General features: G+C 37.3%; 3 protein-coding genes across 9 annotated transcripts; 2 read left to right on the top strand and 1 right to left on the bottom strand.

The window, feature by feature from the left end:
• On the top strand, window positions 259-2,772 carry LOC18793539 (carboxymethylenebutenolidase homolog). The gene is made up of 3 exons (XM_020565036.1): window positions 259-638; window positions 1,487-1,773; window positions 2,023-2,772. The coding sequence occupies exons 1-3, from the start codon at window positions 474-476 to the stop codon at window positions 2,552-2,554; spliced, it is 984 nt and encodes a 327-aa protein (XP_020420625.1). The 5' UTR covers window positions 259-473; the 3' UTR covers window positions 2,555-2,772.
• LOC18790954 (putative pentatricopeptide repeat-containing protein At1g31840) lies at window positions 3,256-7,379 on the top strand. 6 transcript variants are annotated; one of them, XM_007221774.2, is made up of 3 exons: window positions 3,256-3,353; window positions 3,421-3,466; window positions 4,562-7,379. In XM_007221774.2, exon 3 carries the CDS (start codon window positions 4,612-4,614, stop codon window positions 7,138-7,140), a length of 2,529 nt encoding a protein of 842 aa, XP_007221836.2. In that variant the 5' UTR covers window positions 3,256-3,353; window positions 3,421-3,466; window positions 4,562-4,611; the 3' UTR covers window positions 7,141-7,379. The 6 variants fall into 6 exon arrangements, with proteins under 6 accessions (XP_007221836.2, XP_020420604.1, XP_020420597.1 ...); XM_020565015.1 differs by having other exon boundaries at window positions 3,257-3,353; window positions 3,430-3,466; window positions 4,557-7,379; XM_020565008.1 differs by having other exon boundaries at window positions 3,257-3,353; window positions 4,557-7,379.
• Window positions 8,716-11,560, bottom strand: LOC18788362. 2 transcript variants are annotated; one of them, XM_020555504.1, is made up of 3 exons: window positions 11,278-11,560; window positions 9,971-10,113; window positions 8,716-9,126 (listed from the first exon to the last, which is right to left on the bottom strand). In XM_020555504.1, the coding sequence occupies exons 1-3, from the start codon at window positions 11,408-11,410 to the stop codon at window positions 9,109-9,111; spliced, it is 294 nt and encodes a 97-aa protein (XP_020411093.1). In that variant the 5' UTR covers window positions 11,411-11,560; the 3' UTR covers window positions 8,716-9,108. The 2 variants fall into 2 exon arrangements, with proteins under 2 accessions (XP_020411093.1, XP_007223770.1); XM_007223708.2 differs by having other exon boundaries at window positions 8,716-9,089; window positions 11,278-11,556.

The following is an 11,704-nucleotide window of genomic DNA, read 5'->3' as shown; positions in this document are numbered from 1 at the left end:
ATTTCAATTCTTAATGTTTGAATTAACCAAAGGTATTTTCTGGTCTTTTGAATGTTTCACCATTCTTCGCCTTTTGCTTTATATATATAGATGTGTTGTTAATAACTCCATTAATTGATGTATACTATTACTGTCACGCACATAATAATTGTTTATAAATAAATAAATAAAAGTGGCGGAATGAGTGGATGGATTTTATTAAGTTAACGGTATTAATATAAGGGTTAAGTGAGTGAACACATGTCAAAATATTAGATATGGGACAATGGGGGCAAGGTAACAGAATAAACGGTCATGACACTTCGCTCCAAAAAATGTATATAAATGCTTACTAGAAGAAATTTAAAACCAAAAGAAAAAAAGAAAAAAAATTTGAGGCGGGCGTTGGTTTGAAGAAAGAAAGAAAGATATGATATCTAGCAACAAAGTGGTTAAGGAGAAGGAGGAGAGGGCGTTTGTCTAGAAGCAGAAAGATGGGATTATACTCAACTGGAAGTGGAGCGGGAAACCCACTCTCTTCCGCTTCCATGAGCACCACGCCTCGTCACCTCTTGCTTCGAAAGCCAACCCCTCGCCATCACCAACTTGGTTTCCTCTCAACCTTCGCTTCTCCTCTTCTGCACACCTCTTCTGGATCAGTACGTTATTTCTTTTTCCATCTTTTCGGTTTTATATATACCTTTATTCTTTTCTTTTCTTTTTCTTTTATTTGTTAAGTTTAAGGTTCTGGGTTCAATTCTGAAATGCTTATTATGTTGAAGAAAGGAAATGGTGTAGTTATTTATTTATGTTCAAGCAGAACTAGACTGACAAAGAATCTAAATAGGCTTAGCACAGTATGCATAGGTAGATAATGCTTCAGATTTCATTGATTTATTTGAGCTTCATTATAAGGTGCTGGCTCTCTTGCGAAACCCATTTTGGCATCCACGGAACTTGCAACTGACATTGTTTGTGTAAATTTCTTCGTTTTACTGAGAAAAGTTCAAACACGTGTGGAACATGATCCATATATATGCAGTTTTTGTATTTGCATTTTCACTTCTGCATTGCGTTTATTAAAGTGTTTCCTCTTCCTTGCCTTCTTTTTATTATTCTATTAACAGATAACAAAGCCTTTTATTATTTTAATGATTCTTAGATAAAGAAGCTCAATGTTTAATTTGAAATGTTTTACCAACTCTTTTATCATTTTTTACTTGTTAACTTTTACTTTGAGCACTGTCAACACCCTTTTAATTCCCTCTTCATTTTCGTGCCAATCCTGTGCTGTACGTAGAGAAATCACACTACATTAGAAGATGATAGCTCTGTTTTAGCATCATTCATATCTTGTACATATATTTAAATATTTAATCATTGAATTTATCAAATTGATAACTTGTGATGAACGTTGAACTGTTCTTATTCATTAACTTTGAACATTTTATTTGCTGTGTTCTATAAAGAAGTACTACCTTGACTGTAAAGCTCAGTTTGTGTTCAGAAAGCATGCAATTCAAGTTGTCAGAGGTGGTCTTCTACAGAGAATATAGGCAGAAAAATTACTTGTAGCCTACTAAAAGTGGAAGACGACGCAAATGACGAGTCATGTGAGTTAGTCAGTGGAGTGGAACTTTCAGTAGGTGAGGGTGTTGATAGCATCAATGCTTATCTCTTCAAGGCAGTGAAAAATAATAATGGAACTGGGATACTTCTCTTGTCCGATATCTTTGGATTTGAGGATTCATCCACAAGAGAGTTTGCCTATCGTGTTGCATGCAGTGGTTACAAGTATGTTGCTTAACCTTGAACTAAAATTAAGGAGTATTTATATATAAGTTTGTGTGATGCTGCAAGGGCACGCATGTTGTTCAAATTTCATTATGTACTGACCAGTTTACAATTTATGCACTGCTTTTAACTCCAATGGCAATGCTGGTGTTCTTGTTAGAGTTGCCATTAGTAGTCCTTTAGGGCAATCATTCTTCAAGATCTCTCAATTCTATATACTTACTTTGTCCTTCTTAAAAAAAAATGCAGTGTTTTGCTTCCAGACCTATTTCGTGGAAATCCATGGACAAAGGATCGACCAAAGAATCTTTTTGATAAGTGGATCTCGGAACAAGAACCTCAGAAGGTTGCAAAAGACATTGCCACATCTGCAAAATGGATGGTTGATGAATTTTTGGCTGCAGGAATCTCAAAGAAGCTTGGCTTGATAGGATTTTGCTTTGGAGGTGGCAAAGTGATTGAAGTCCTAGCCCGGGACCAGGGCGCTTATTTTGGCATTGGGGTCTCCTTCTATGGAACAAGGATCGATACGTCTGTGGCATCTAAAATTAAGGTTCCGATCTTGTTTATTTCCGGGGACAACGACCCACTCTGTCCTGTCAATGTCCTAGAGAGTATTGAGAGAAGCATTGGCAGGGGGTCCAGGGTGGTAGTTTTCAAGGGTAGAGGTCATGGCTTTGCTCACCGACCTCAATCGTTTGAAGAAGACGAAGATGCAGAGCAGGCTTTCATGATGATGAGAAATTGGCTGAATGATGGCTTGGTTGCAAATACCTGTTAGATTCCAGAAAACTCATGTATATATTGATCATAGAGGTGAAAGTGTTTGACATTGGTGGTAAAGCCACCTCAGCACGTTACTGGGGACTCCGATTCCAGTATGCTTCTTTGGGTTTGGATAATTTATCTGTCTAGTTGATCATAAGATGATAGTTTGTAATTATATTTTAATTAACTTCATGAATTATATTTCTTTTTAGCTTTAATAAAAAATTTAAATCATCGAGTCTAGCCGGCTGGCTATACTTTTAAAATATTCTATTTTTAGAGTACTGCCGGACGACTATAAGAGGCTATACTTGTAAAACGTATAGCCGCGCGGCTATACCATTAAAATATTCTATTTTAGAGTATAGCCGCGCGGCTATACTTTTATACGGAGCATAGACCTAGATATTCTATTTTTGGGTATAGCCGGGCGGCTATACTTTTTAATATATTATATTAATCAATTATAGCCGTGCGGCTATACCCAAAAATAGAATACATTAAAAGTATAGCCGCCCGGCTATACTGTTAAAGTTTCTATTTTTGTAATATAGCCGGTCGGCTATACGTTTAAAATATTCTATTTTGAAGTATAGCCGATCGGCTATACTGTTAATCCTTTCTTTTTTATTTATTTATTTTTTTCCCAAAAAAATAGGTGCACAATTTAGAGAAACCGACGCCGTTTCGAGGAAGGAGTAGATGAAGAGAAATTGCTGAAGGTTGAAGATTTGAGTGGGTGGCACTGGCAAATATTGCTGAAGGTTCACCATTGGACTTGAGTGGGTGGGTTCTTCACTCACAATTTACAGGTGTGGCTGTTTGCTACCATTTGTGAAATTTGTACTTTCTGGAGTTTAATTTATGCTTTTATTTTAGTAAATGCAGGGTTAGGGGTGAGCGGTTAGGGTTTGCCCAATTACAGGTAATATATCTCTGTCTCCTGTTATTCAATTTGTCGTAAGCCTTCCATTTTTGTTTTGGTTTCAATCTTATAACCTCTTCAATTATTTTCATTTGGTAAAACTCTGTTTAGTTTTTATTTTAGGGTTTTTGGTATGAAAGTATGAGAGAAAATAAAAATTAAAACTAGTTACTGATCGTTTCTAACAAAAGAAAAGTTGAAATCTTTCCATTGACAAGTTGTAATGAAAGAATATTCTCTTGATATGTTGTTTTCTGGTTGCACTAAAGGATCATTATATTCCTCTCATAATGAACCAACACCATAGATCAGGATGTATCAACGCTAGAAGAATAAAACTGCTATGATTCTCATTTTTGGGGGGTTTTTCTTTTGAGCTCTGTTTCTTTTCTCTATTTGGTGCACTATTCAATTTGATTTTATTGCATTTAGTCTTCGTTCTATAGAAGATACCCATGAATGGTCATCTGTAATTTCATTTGATTTACAAAAGTCACCAGAACCCCCATTTTCTGTGGTCTCATTTAGGGTTCTGGCTTTTAGATAGTTTGTTAACATGACCCTGTTTGTTTTTGTTTGTTTGCTAAAGACCCTGTTTGATTTAAGTTTTCACTTTTGTGGTGTGCTAAGTGCTTTGTTTTGGTAATTGTTTCTTCTGTGATTATAAGCAAAATATTTGTTTTGATCAGTCATGAAAGATTAAAGTTTCATATACTCTTTTTTAGTCATACAAGAGCATTACAAATATTCCTCTCAACACCATAAATAAGGATGTATCAATGCTAGAAGCATAAAACTGCAACACCACAAATATTTCTTTTGAACTATTTTTCGTTCTCCTTTTTGGTGCACTGTTCAATTTTGTTTCTATTGCATTCAAGTCTTCTTTCTATTGAAGATACCCATGAATAGTCTCTGCAGTTTCATTTCATTTAGAAAAGTCACAAGAACCCCTATTTGTTGTGCTTTGTTTTAGGGTTCTAGATTTTAGATAGTTTGTTAATATGACCCTGTTTTGATTTAATTTGTCACTTTTGTGGTGTGCTGATTCAAGCTTTGTTTTGGTATTGGGTTTGTTAATATGTACTAGTGAAGAAGAGTAGTTGGCTCATGAGCAAATAAAGCATGTCGAAGCTTGAAAAAGCATGATATCTTCCTCTTCCTCTTCATTCTCAAACGTATTATTCTTCACATGCCGCTCTCTTCATTTCTATTTGCCTTATTCTCCATTCTCTTGCAAAGCTCTTATTCACCACATCTCAAACACATGTCTCCAATTTAAACCCAAACTCTTGAACTCCCATTTTGTTTCCAAATTACAGCCCAACCATGTCCACCACATTCCTCTCAGCCTCCAATCCAACCCCATGTCCACCCTTCGCTTCCTTGATTGGTCCCACAACTCTCTCCGCTTACACCACTCCCCGCAGTCCTTTTGTGCCCTTATTCATCTGCTGCTCCGTCACCGAAAGCTCGCTCCGGCTTCACACCTTTTCGATACAATGGTACGCCAATTTGGGACTCATTTTCACTTGTTTGCTGCTTTTTCTGAGATTTCTCCCAATTATGCTTCGGATTCTAGTGATCTTTATAGCTTTCTGATTGAGAACTTTTGTCGGAATGGGATGCTAGATTCGTCTATTGAGACATTCATTCATATGTGTAAATTGGGAGTTCCAGTGTCTCCTTATGTGTTATCCAGAATGTTGAATTTTTTGGTTGATTCAAATCGTGTCCATGTGATTCTTGATTTATATGGAGAAGTGTGTAAAGCATTGAGGGGACAGTATTTCTGTGTGTATGAGTTTGTTATGGTTGCTCTTCTAAACAAGAGTAAAGTTGAAACGGGTTTGGATTTTCATTCCGCAGTAATTGAAAGAGGCTTTGTGGTTGATATTGTTGCTTGTAACAAGATTTTAAAGCGTCTTTGTAAAGAAAGTCAGATTGGAGTTGGGGAAGATTTCTTTAATGTATTGATAATGGGTGGTCCGGAGCCAAATGTGGTGACATTCAGCACGATGATTAACGCGTATTGTAAGGATGGGAAATTGGAGGAGGCCATTAAGCTTTATAAGGTTATGATAGAGAAGGGTATCAGTCCTGACTTGGTTGTATATAGTATTCTAGTTGATGGTCTTTTTAAGGCAGGGAAATTGGAGGAGGGGCTTCGACTTTTTTCAGAGGCATTAGATAGCGGCATTAAGTTGGATGTAGTCATTTTCAGTTCTGTTATGGATTCCTATGTGAGAATTGGAGACTTGGTGAAGTCAGTGGAGGTCTACAGAAGAATGCTGAAAGAAGGGATCTCGCCAAACCCTGTTAGTTACACCATTCTTATAAATGGTATGTGTCAGGATGGTAAGGTCATGGAGGCTTGTGGCATATTCGGTCAGATTGTGAAGTGTGGTTTTGTGCCATCCATTCTAACTTACAGTAGTTTGATTGATGGAATGTGCAAATTGGGGAATTTAAAGGATGCATTTTACCTGTATAAGAGTATGATCAAGACTGGCTATGAACCTGATATTATTCTTTATGGTGTGCTAGTAAATGGCCTTTGCAAAGAGGGGCTGATGGGTGATGCTCTTAGGTTCTTCTTTCAGGCTGTTTATAGGGGTGTAAAGCCCAATATCTATACTTTTAATATGTTAATAGATGGTTTCTGTAGATTAAAAAGACTAAGTGATGCTGTGAACGTGTTCATCCAAATGGGAGTTTATAACATAAAACCTGATATGGTGACGTATACTGTGATTATTAAGGGTATCTCTGAAGTAGGGAGATTAAAAGATGCGTTAGTATTTTTCTTCCAATCATTAAAGAAGGGGTTCTTGCCTGATGTTGTAACGTATTGCACACTAATCGATGGTTGCTGCAAGCAGAAACATGTATATTTTGGACTCCGGATTCTAGATATGATGCGAAGAAATGGAGTAAGTCCTGATATTGCTGTTTATAATGTTCTCATTAATATGCTTTTCAAAGAAAGTTATTTAGAAGCTGCACAAGAACTCTTTGAGCAACTTACTGAAAGTGGGCCAGAACCTGACATTGTTACGTACAACACAATGATTTGTGGTTATTGCTCTCTGAGAAGGTTAGATGCAGCTGTTCAACTTTTTCAAAAGCTGATACAGGGACAGGGTAAACCCAATGCCATTACTTGTACTATACTGATTGATGCTTTTTGCAAAGAAGGTAACATGGATGATGCCATGTTGATGTTTGATAAAATGCTGGAAAAGGATCCCGACCCCAATTTGGTCACATATAGTTGTCTTATTGATGGTTATTTTAAATCTGAAAACATGAAAAGTGCATTTGACCTGCACGAAGAGATGCTTAAAAACATCTCTCCCAATATAGTCAGTTATAGCATCCTCATGGATGGTCTTTGCAAGAGAGGACTAACGGAGAAAGCATCCCTTGCGTTTCATTGTGCTATAGAAAGGGGTTTGGTGCCTGATGTAATAGCATATGGGATTCTGATTCGTGGTTACTGCAAGGTAGGAAGAATGGCAGAAGCCCTCATTTTGTACGGCCGTATGTTAATTAGTGGCATCATGCCGGACGCTGTCATACAAAGGACGATCACTGAGCATATTCTTGAAGCTGATCAATGGAAATATTCAACCGCTCAACCGCATGATCGGCAGATAAGATCTGTTCTGTAATACAGTGTGCCACTTGGAGCCTTTGTGGTCACCTTTTTCCACCTTTTGCCTATCTGGTACTACCTACTAGCTAATTGTTGTACTAACGCCATAATTTTCTTTACGGTTCTTTTCGTAAACTGTCTAGATGTATAATTTAGTTTTTCATTGTAAATGAGGGAATACAGTATTTTATTGAAGCAAAATTAGAGTTATTATTGATATCTGGATGCTTGAGGTTAACTGGAATCAGTTTCCTAGATTCTGTGCTCAAATTTGTCGACATTTATATTTGAGTCCCCCATAAAAAGGAAGAAAAAGAAAACTAATTTGATGGATGACGGTAGAGTAAAGGCTATCCGCAAATGCGTTTCATGCATGGTTAACATGTTAAAGAAAAAATACCATGCGTTTCTATTCGACTTCTTCGGTCACAGCATGTTTTTTCCTTCTGAACTAAAGAAAGTTTAGTTTTTGCTCAAGAAAAACACCACACCCCACCCCCCACCCCAACCAAAAAAAAGGATTAAAAAAAAAAATTTCCCCACAAAACCCAAGTTATTTATTTATTTTCTTTCATAAGAAATGACAAAAAATAAAAACGAAGTTGCCCTATAATTAAGCTGTTGGCTCAACCATGGTATAATTTGAGCAATAAGTGGCTAGAAAAAGTTTCATAATTGAGTTTCACCAAAAGCAGCAGAAAATACCATGATTTTCATTCCCGTCTGAAAAAAGTTGGTTCAAGTCTTGCATGGAATTAGGAGCCCTGAGTTTGTCCTCCTGAATTCTTACTTGCTTCAAGATCTCATAAACAAAAGGGTTTACTTGATGTTAAACTGGCATTATACAAACCTAGCCAAGTTGCTCACTGCTCTCTCCCCTGTAACAAAAAGTTCATAACGCAAAGGGAATTTATGAAAAGGTAGAGTCATATAGAATAAGTTATAAAGATCATTTTATGTAGAGACTACTGCAGAATAGTTTAACATGACAGGAACTTAGTGTGTGCGAAAACCATGGTTGTAGAACTTGGAATTAACCACAAGAATAGAATTAAAGGCAATCTTTGAACTTGGTGCATAACATGGTGAAATTGCCATGCATATATAGAAGCATTTTCAAGATATTAGCACTAAATAATATAGGACTATGACCTGAGTATCTGTTGGACAATCAAAAAAGACATTTTGTTTATCTTTCAAGTTGGACAATCAAAAGACATTTTGGTCATCAACCAAGACGACATTCCCAGTTTCTAACCTTATTATATTCTTCGTTGTCGATGATGCTACGGCCATGGATGGTGAATAATAGCATAGCGGCAGAATATGAAATGGTCATGGATGACCAGGTCGTGTTAGAGGCCATATGGACCACAGAGAAGAAAAAACCAAAGTACATTGATTCTGGACTTGTGATAGAAACAGCATTTTAGTAGTTTTCGATTTTTCTGCAATCCTTGATATTTACATAAGCATCCATGTTTTCTTATAAAAGTAGAACTACATATGGACAACAAATAACTACATGTTTGTTCAGCATTGCCCAGCAGAACCACTTTAACTGAAATATTATCACCATATCATAGAGAAATAATTGAAATCAAACGGCACATAAACAAGATAGCAAGCGACTTTGCGCGTCAAAGATATTTCTGACAAAATTTCCTTTTGCTTACTCACAAACTTCTTCCTAGGAAGTTGCAGAAGTAAGAAAGCTTCCCCCAAATGCAATTATTTCTTCCTTTTTCCACATACAAAGTTCGACATAATGACAGGGTTACAAAGCAAAAGGTAACAAATTTGTATGAAGTCTGAAGTAGATCAGGTGATATCGTTATCAATCAAAAACAGTATTTGTACTACTTAATCAAAGCCATTGCAGGCATAAACAGTCTACAAAAACCCCTGAGTTGAATCACAAAACTGTGGGTTATCTTGACTTGCATAAATTCAATCTTGTCCGTCCTGGAAACAAGAGGAAAAACTACATCAAATAACTTCCCTGCACCCAGATCATAAATCAAATGCCAAAATAAATGTCAAATGAATGACAACCAAGAGATGAAACCTTCATAATACATCAGAAAAATAAATATATACCTTCAAATTACAAGGTTATCCGAGCTTGAGTTGTGCTATTTTTTCAACACAAAAAAGAAGAAAATTGAAATCAACTGTACGGTTTGAGTTCTAGTTTTGTTCTTTGAAGAGATGGGACTGTCTCAATGTGATGCTCAGAAGAAGTTTTTGATGCTTTGGTCAAATGTTTAATTCAGTTGGGTTTGTAAAAAAAAAAAGGGGAACGATTTCAAAATTCAATGCAGCATGTTCACTTTTCTCAAGGGAAACCAATTGAATGAGGTAGAAAGGGGGTTTCCTCAGCATCCCACGTGGAAGCTTATAAGCAAGAGGTGTCCTACATCAGAACTAAGGCCATCGAGTCCGTAAAGTATGCGTCCACACAAGCAAGCACCTCAGCCAACAAGGAAGCTCATGACCATGACTTGGGAAATAAAAGATAATTGATAAAACATCTCCAAGAGTGAGGGGTCGGATGAGAAGAGGCTCAGTAAGGAGATGGAGGCACCCTCCTTCAATCGTGTGTTTTCTTTTTTCTTTTTCTTTTCTTATGGGCTAGGGAAGAGAGATGCTTTTTTATTGTTTAGTTTAGTATGAAATGACAGTGTTACCCTTTGATTGTCAATTTGAGTTTCTTCCCTTAACATTAAGGGGTGTAGGTGGAATAAATCAAAGTTGTTGGGTCCAAGTGGAATAAGTCCAAACCTCAAGAAGTGTAACTCAAAATTTTCCTCAATTATTTGAGTTTACTTGGAAGAAATCAGTACCTGAGGAGCAGGAGTCTCAATAATCTTAGGAGCAGCCAACTTCGCTGGAGATCCCTCAAATAAACGAGAGCACTCCGTGTATGCGGATCCAATGCCCAATCCAGCGCCAAAAGCTACAGAAGCCCAGCGACTCACAGGACTCCCTAGTAAGACACATCAAAAGTACATTGATTAATTCAAGATTGCTAATTTTGGGAGAGTTAAAGCATATACTCGGTTCAATAACATGAAAAAAAACAAAATTGGTCTCAAGCTCATGATAATTAGGTAGAGCATTCAATGAATTCAACAATCTGCCAAGGGGAAAAGGGGGAAAAAGAACTGTAAAAATATGGTTACTCCTGATTTTTATGCCTTTGAAAGTCCTGCCCTTCATGGCTTATGAACTATGATACATGGCATCTGGTAAGAATATTAGATGCAGGTACATGCCCATATGTTGGATTAGTTTGATTTTATAACATTTCCATGAATCCAGAGTGCCTAGTGGTCATAATTTTTAAGATTGGCACGTCCTGTCGCAGGAATATGGCAGGTGAACTGAGGGCCAACATAACCCTACGTTATGACTTCTACCAAATTAATTAGTTGTATCTACCATATTCTTCTATATATTAGGCATGGATCCCACTCACTTCCATTAGAAATCCCTAAATATTACTTTACACAGTATGCTTGGTTTTAAGAAATTGTGTAAAAGGAAATCATTTTGCAATAATATAAGCAGCTCAACCTACTCCATTCTCAACCTAAATTAAGAAATCCTAGAAAAGGGTAATTTGGGATGGTGGACGAGGGTGGTCAGCTCTGACACCTGTGTTGTGAGAGTTTCCAGAACTTGAACAATCCATTTGTAGTCCATCTCTGTTTAGTCTGTCTTTCCAGGCTTAGTTGGAGCCATACAATTGACCCACGGCGTGCAGACAAAGAGAGTTGAAAATTTCGGGCCCAAGGAAAAACGAAAACTTGCTATGATGCCAAATTTGATGTAGGATATGGGTGAATTGAGTGTTTAGGTAATTTAGCGGAAGCGAAAACAATGAAAAAAACAGAAAATAAATTATAAGGATGTAAAGGGGTTTGGCACCAAGAATTCTCCAATCTCTGGAAAATACATGGGGGTGTATTTATAACAATCTAACCCTAGAGTGAAAAGGAAATTAAACTTATTAGCTCACCCTCTAGGACATAAACACCATTAATGAAACTTTTTAGATAAAAACAAAATCTCATGAGGTGATACCAAAGAAGCCAAAGTGGGTAATGAGAAATTAAACAGAGAAGTAAAGGGAAAAGGAAGAACTGACTGAATAAAAGGAGACCCCCAAAGGCACCGCCCAAGGAAGAGTAGACGAAGCGCCGGACCGTCAGATCGAGACACGCGTCCCATTTGGCGTTCACGTCGTACTGGGGTGGGAAGAATTCTTTGTTGTCTGCCATTGCCTCCTGCTTTAGATTTGCTTCGTTTGTGTTTCGATCGGTTTCTTTGTTGCAGCCGAGTCTGATTTTGTGAGAGTGAGGGTTCGTCTCCTCTTGCTTGCGCTTGATAATCTGTGATTTTGGGGGGGTTGGGTCCGTTGATGCTTTCCAGTCCTTAGCTTTTGAGCTGCATCGTTTTTGGGCTTTATTTTGATGAAGAATGGGCCTAACTGTAATACGAAAACTTCCGAAGAGTTAGGGCCCGTTTGAGCAGGCGTGGATTTGGATTTGGGCTCTTAAATCCAAAATAAATTT

This window comes from Prunus persica, chromosome G1, assembly GCF_000346465.2.
Source record: "Prunus persica cultivar Lovell chromosome G1, Prunus_persica_NCBIv2, whole genome shotgun sequence".
Lineage (NCBI taxonomy): Eukaryota > Viridiplantae > Streptophyta > Magnoliopsida > Rosales > Rosaceae > Prunus > Prunus persica.
The sequence above is the reverse complement of the archived record's forward strand: the minus strand, read 5'-3'. Positions and strand labels throughout refer to the sequence as shown.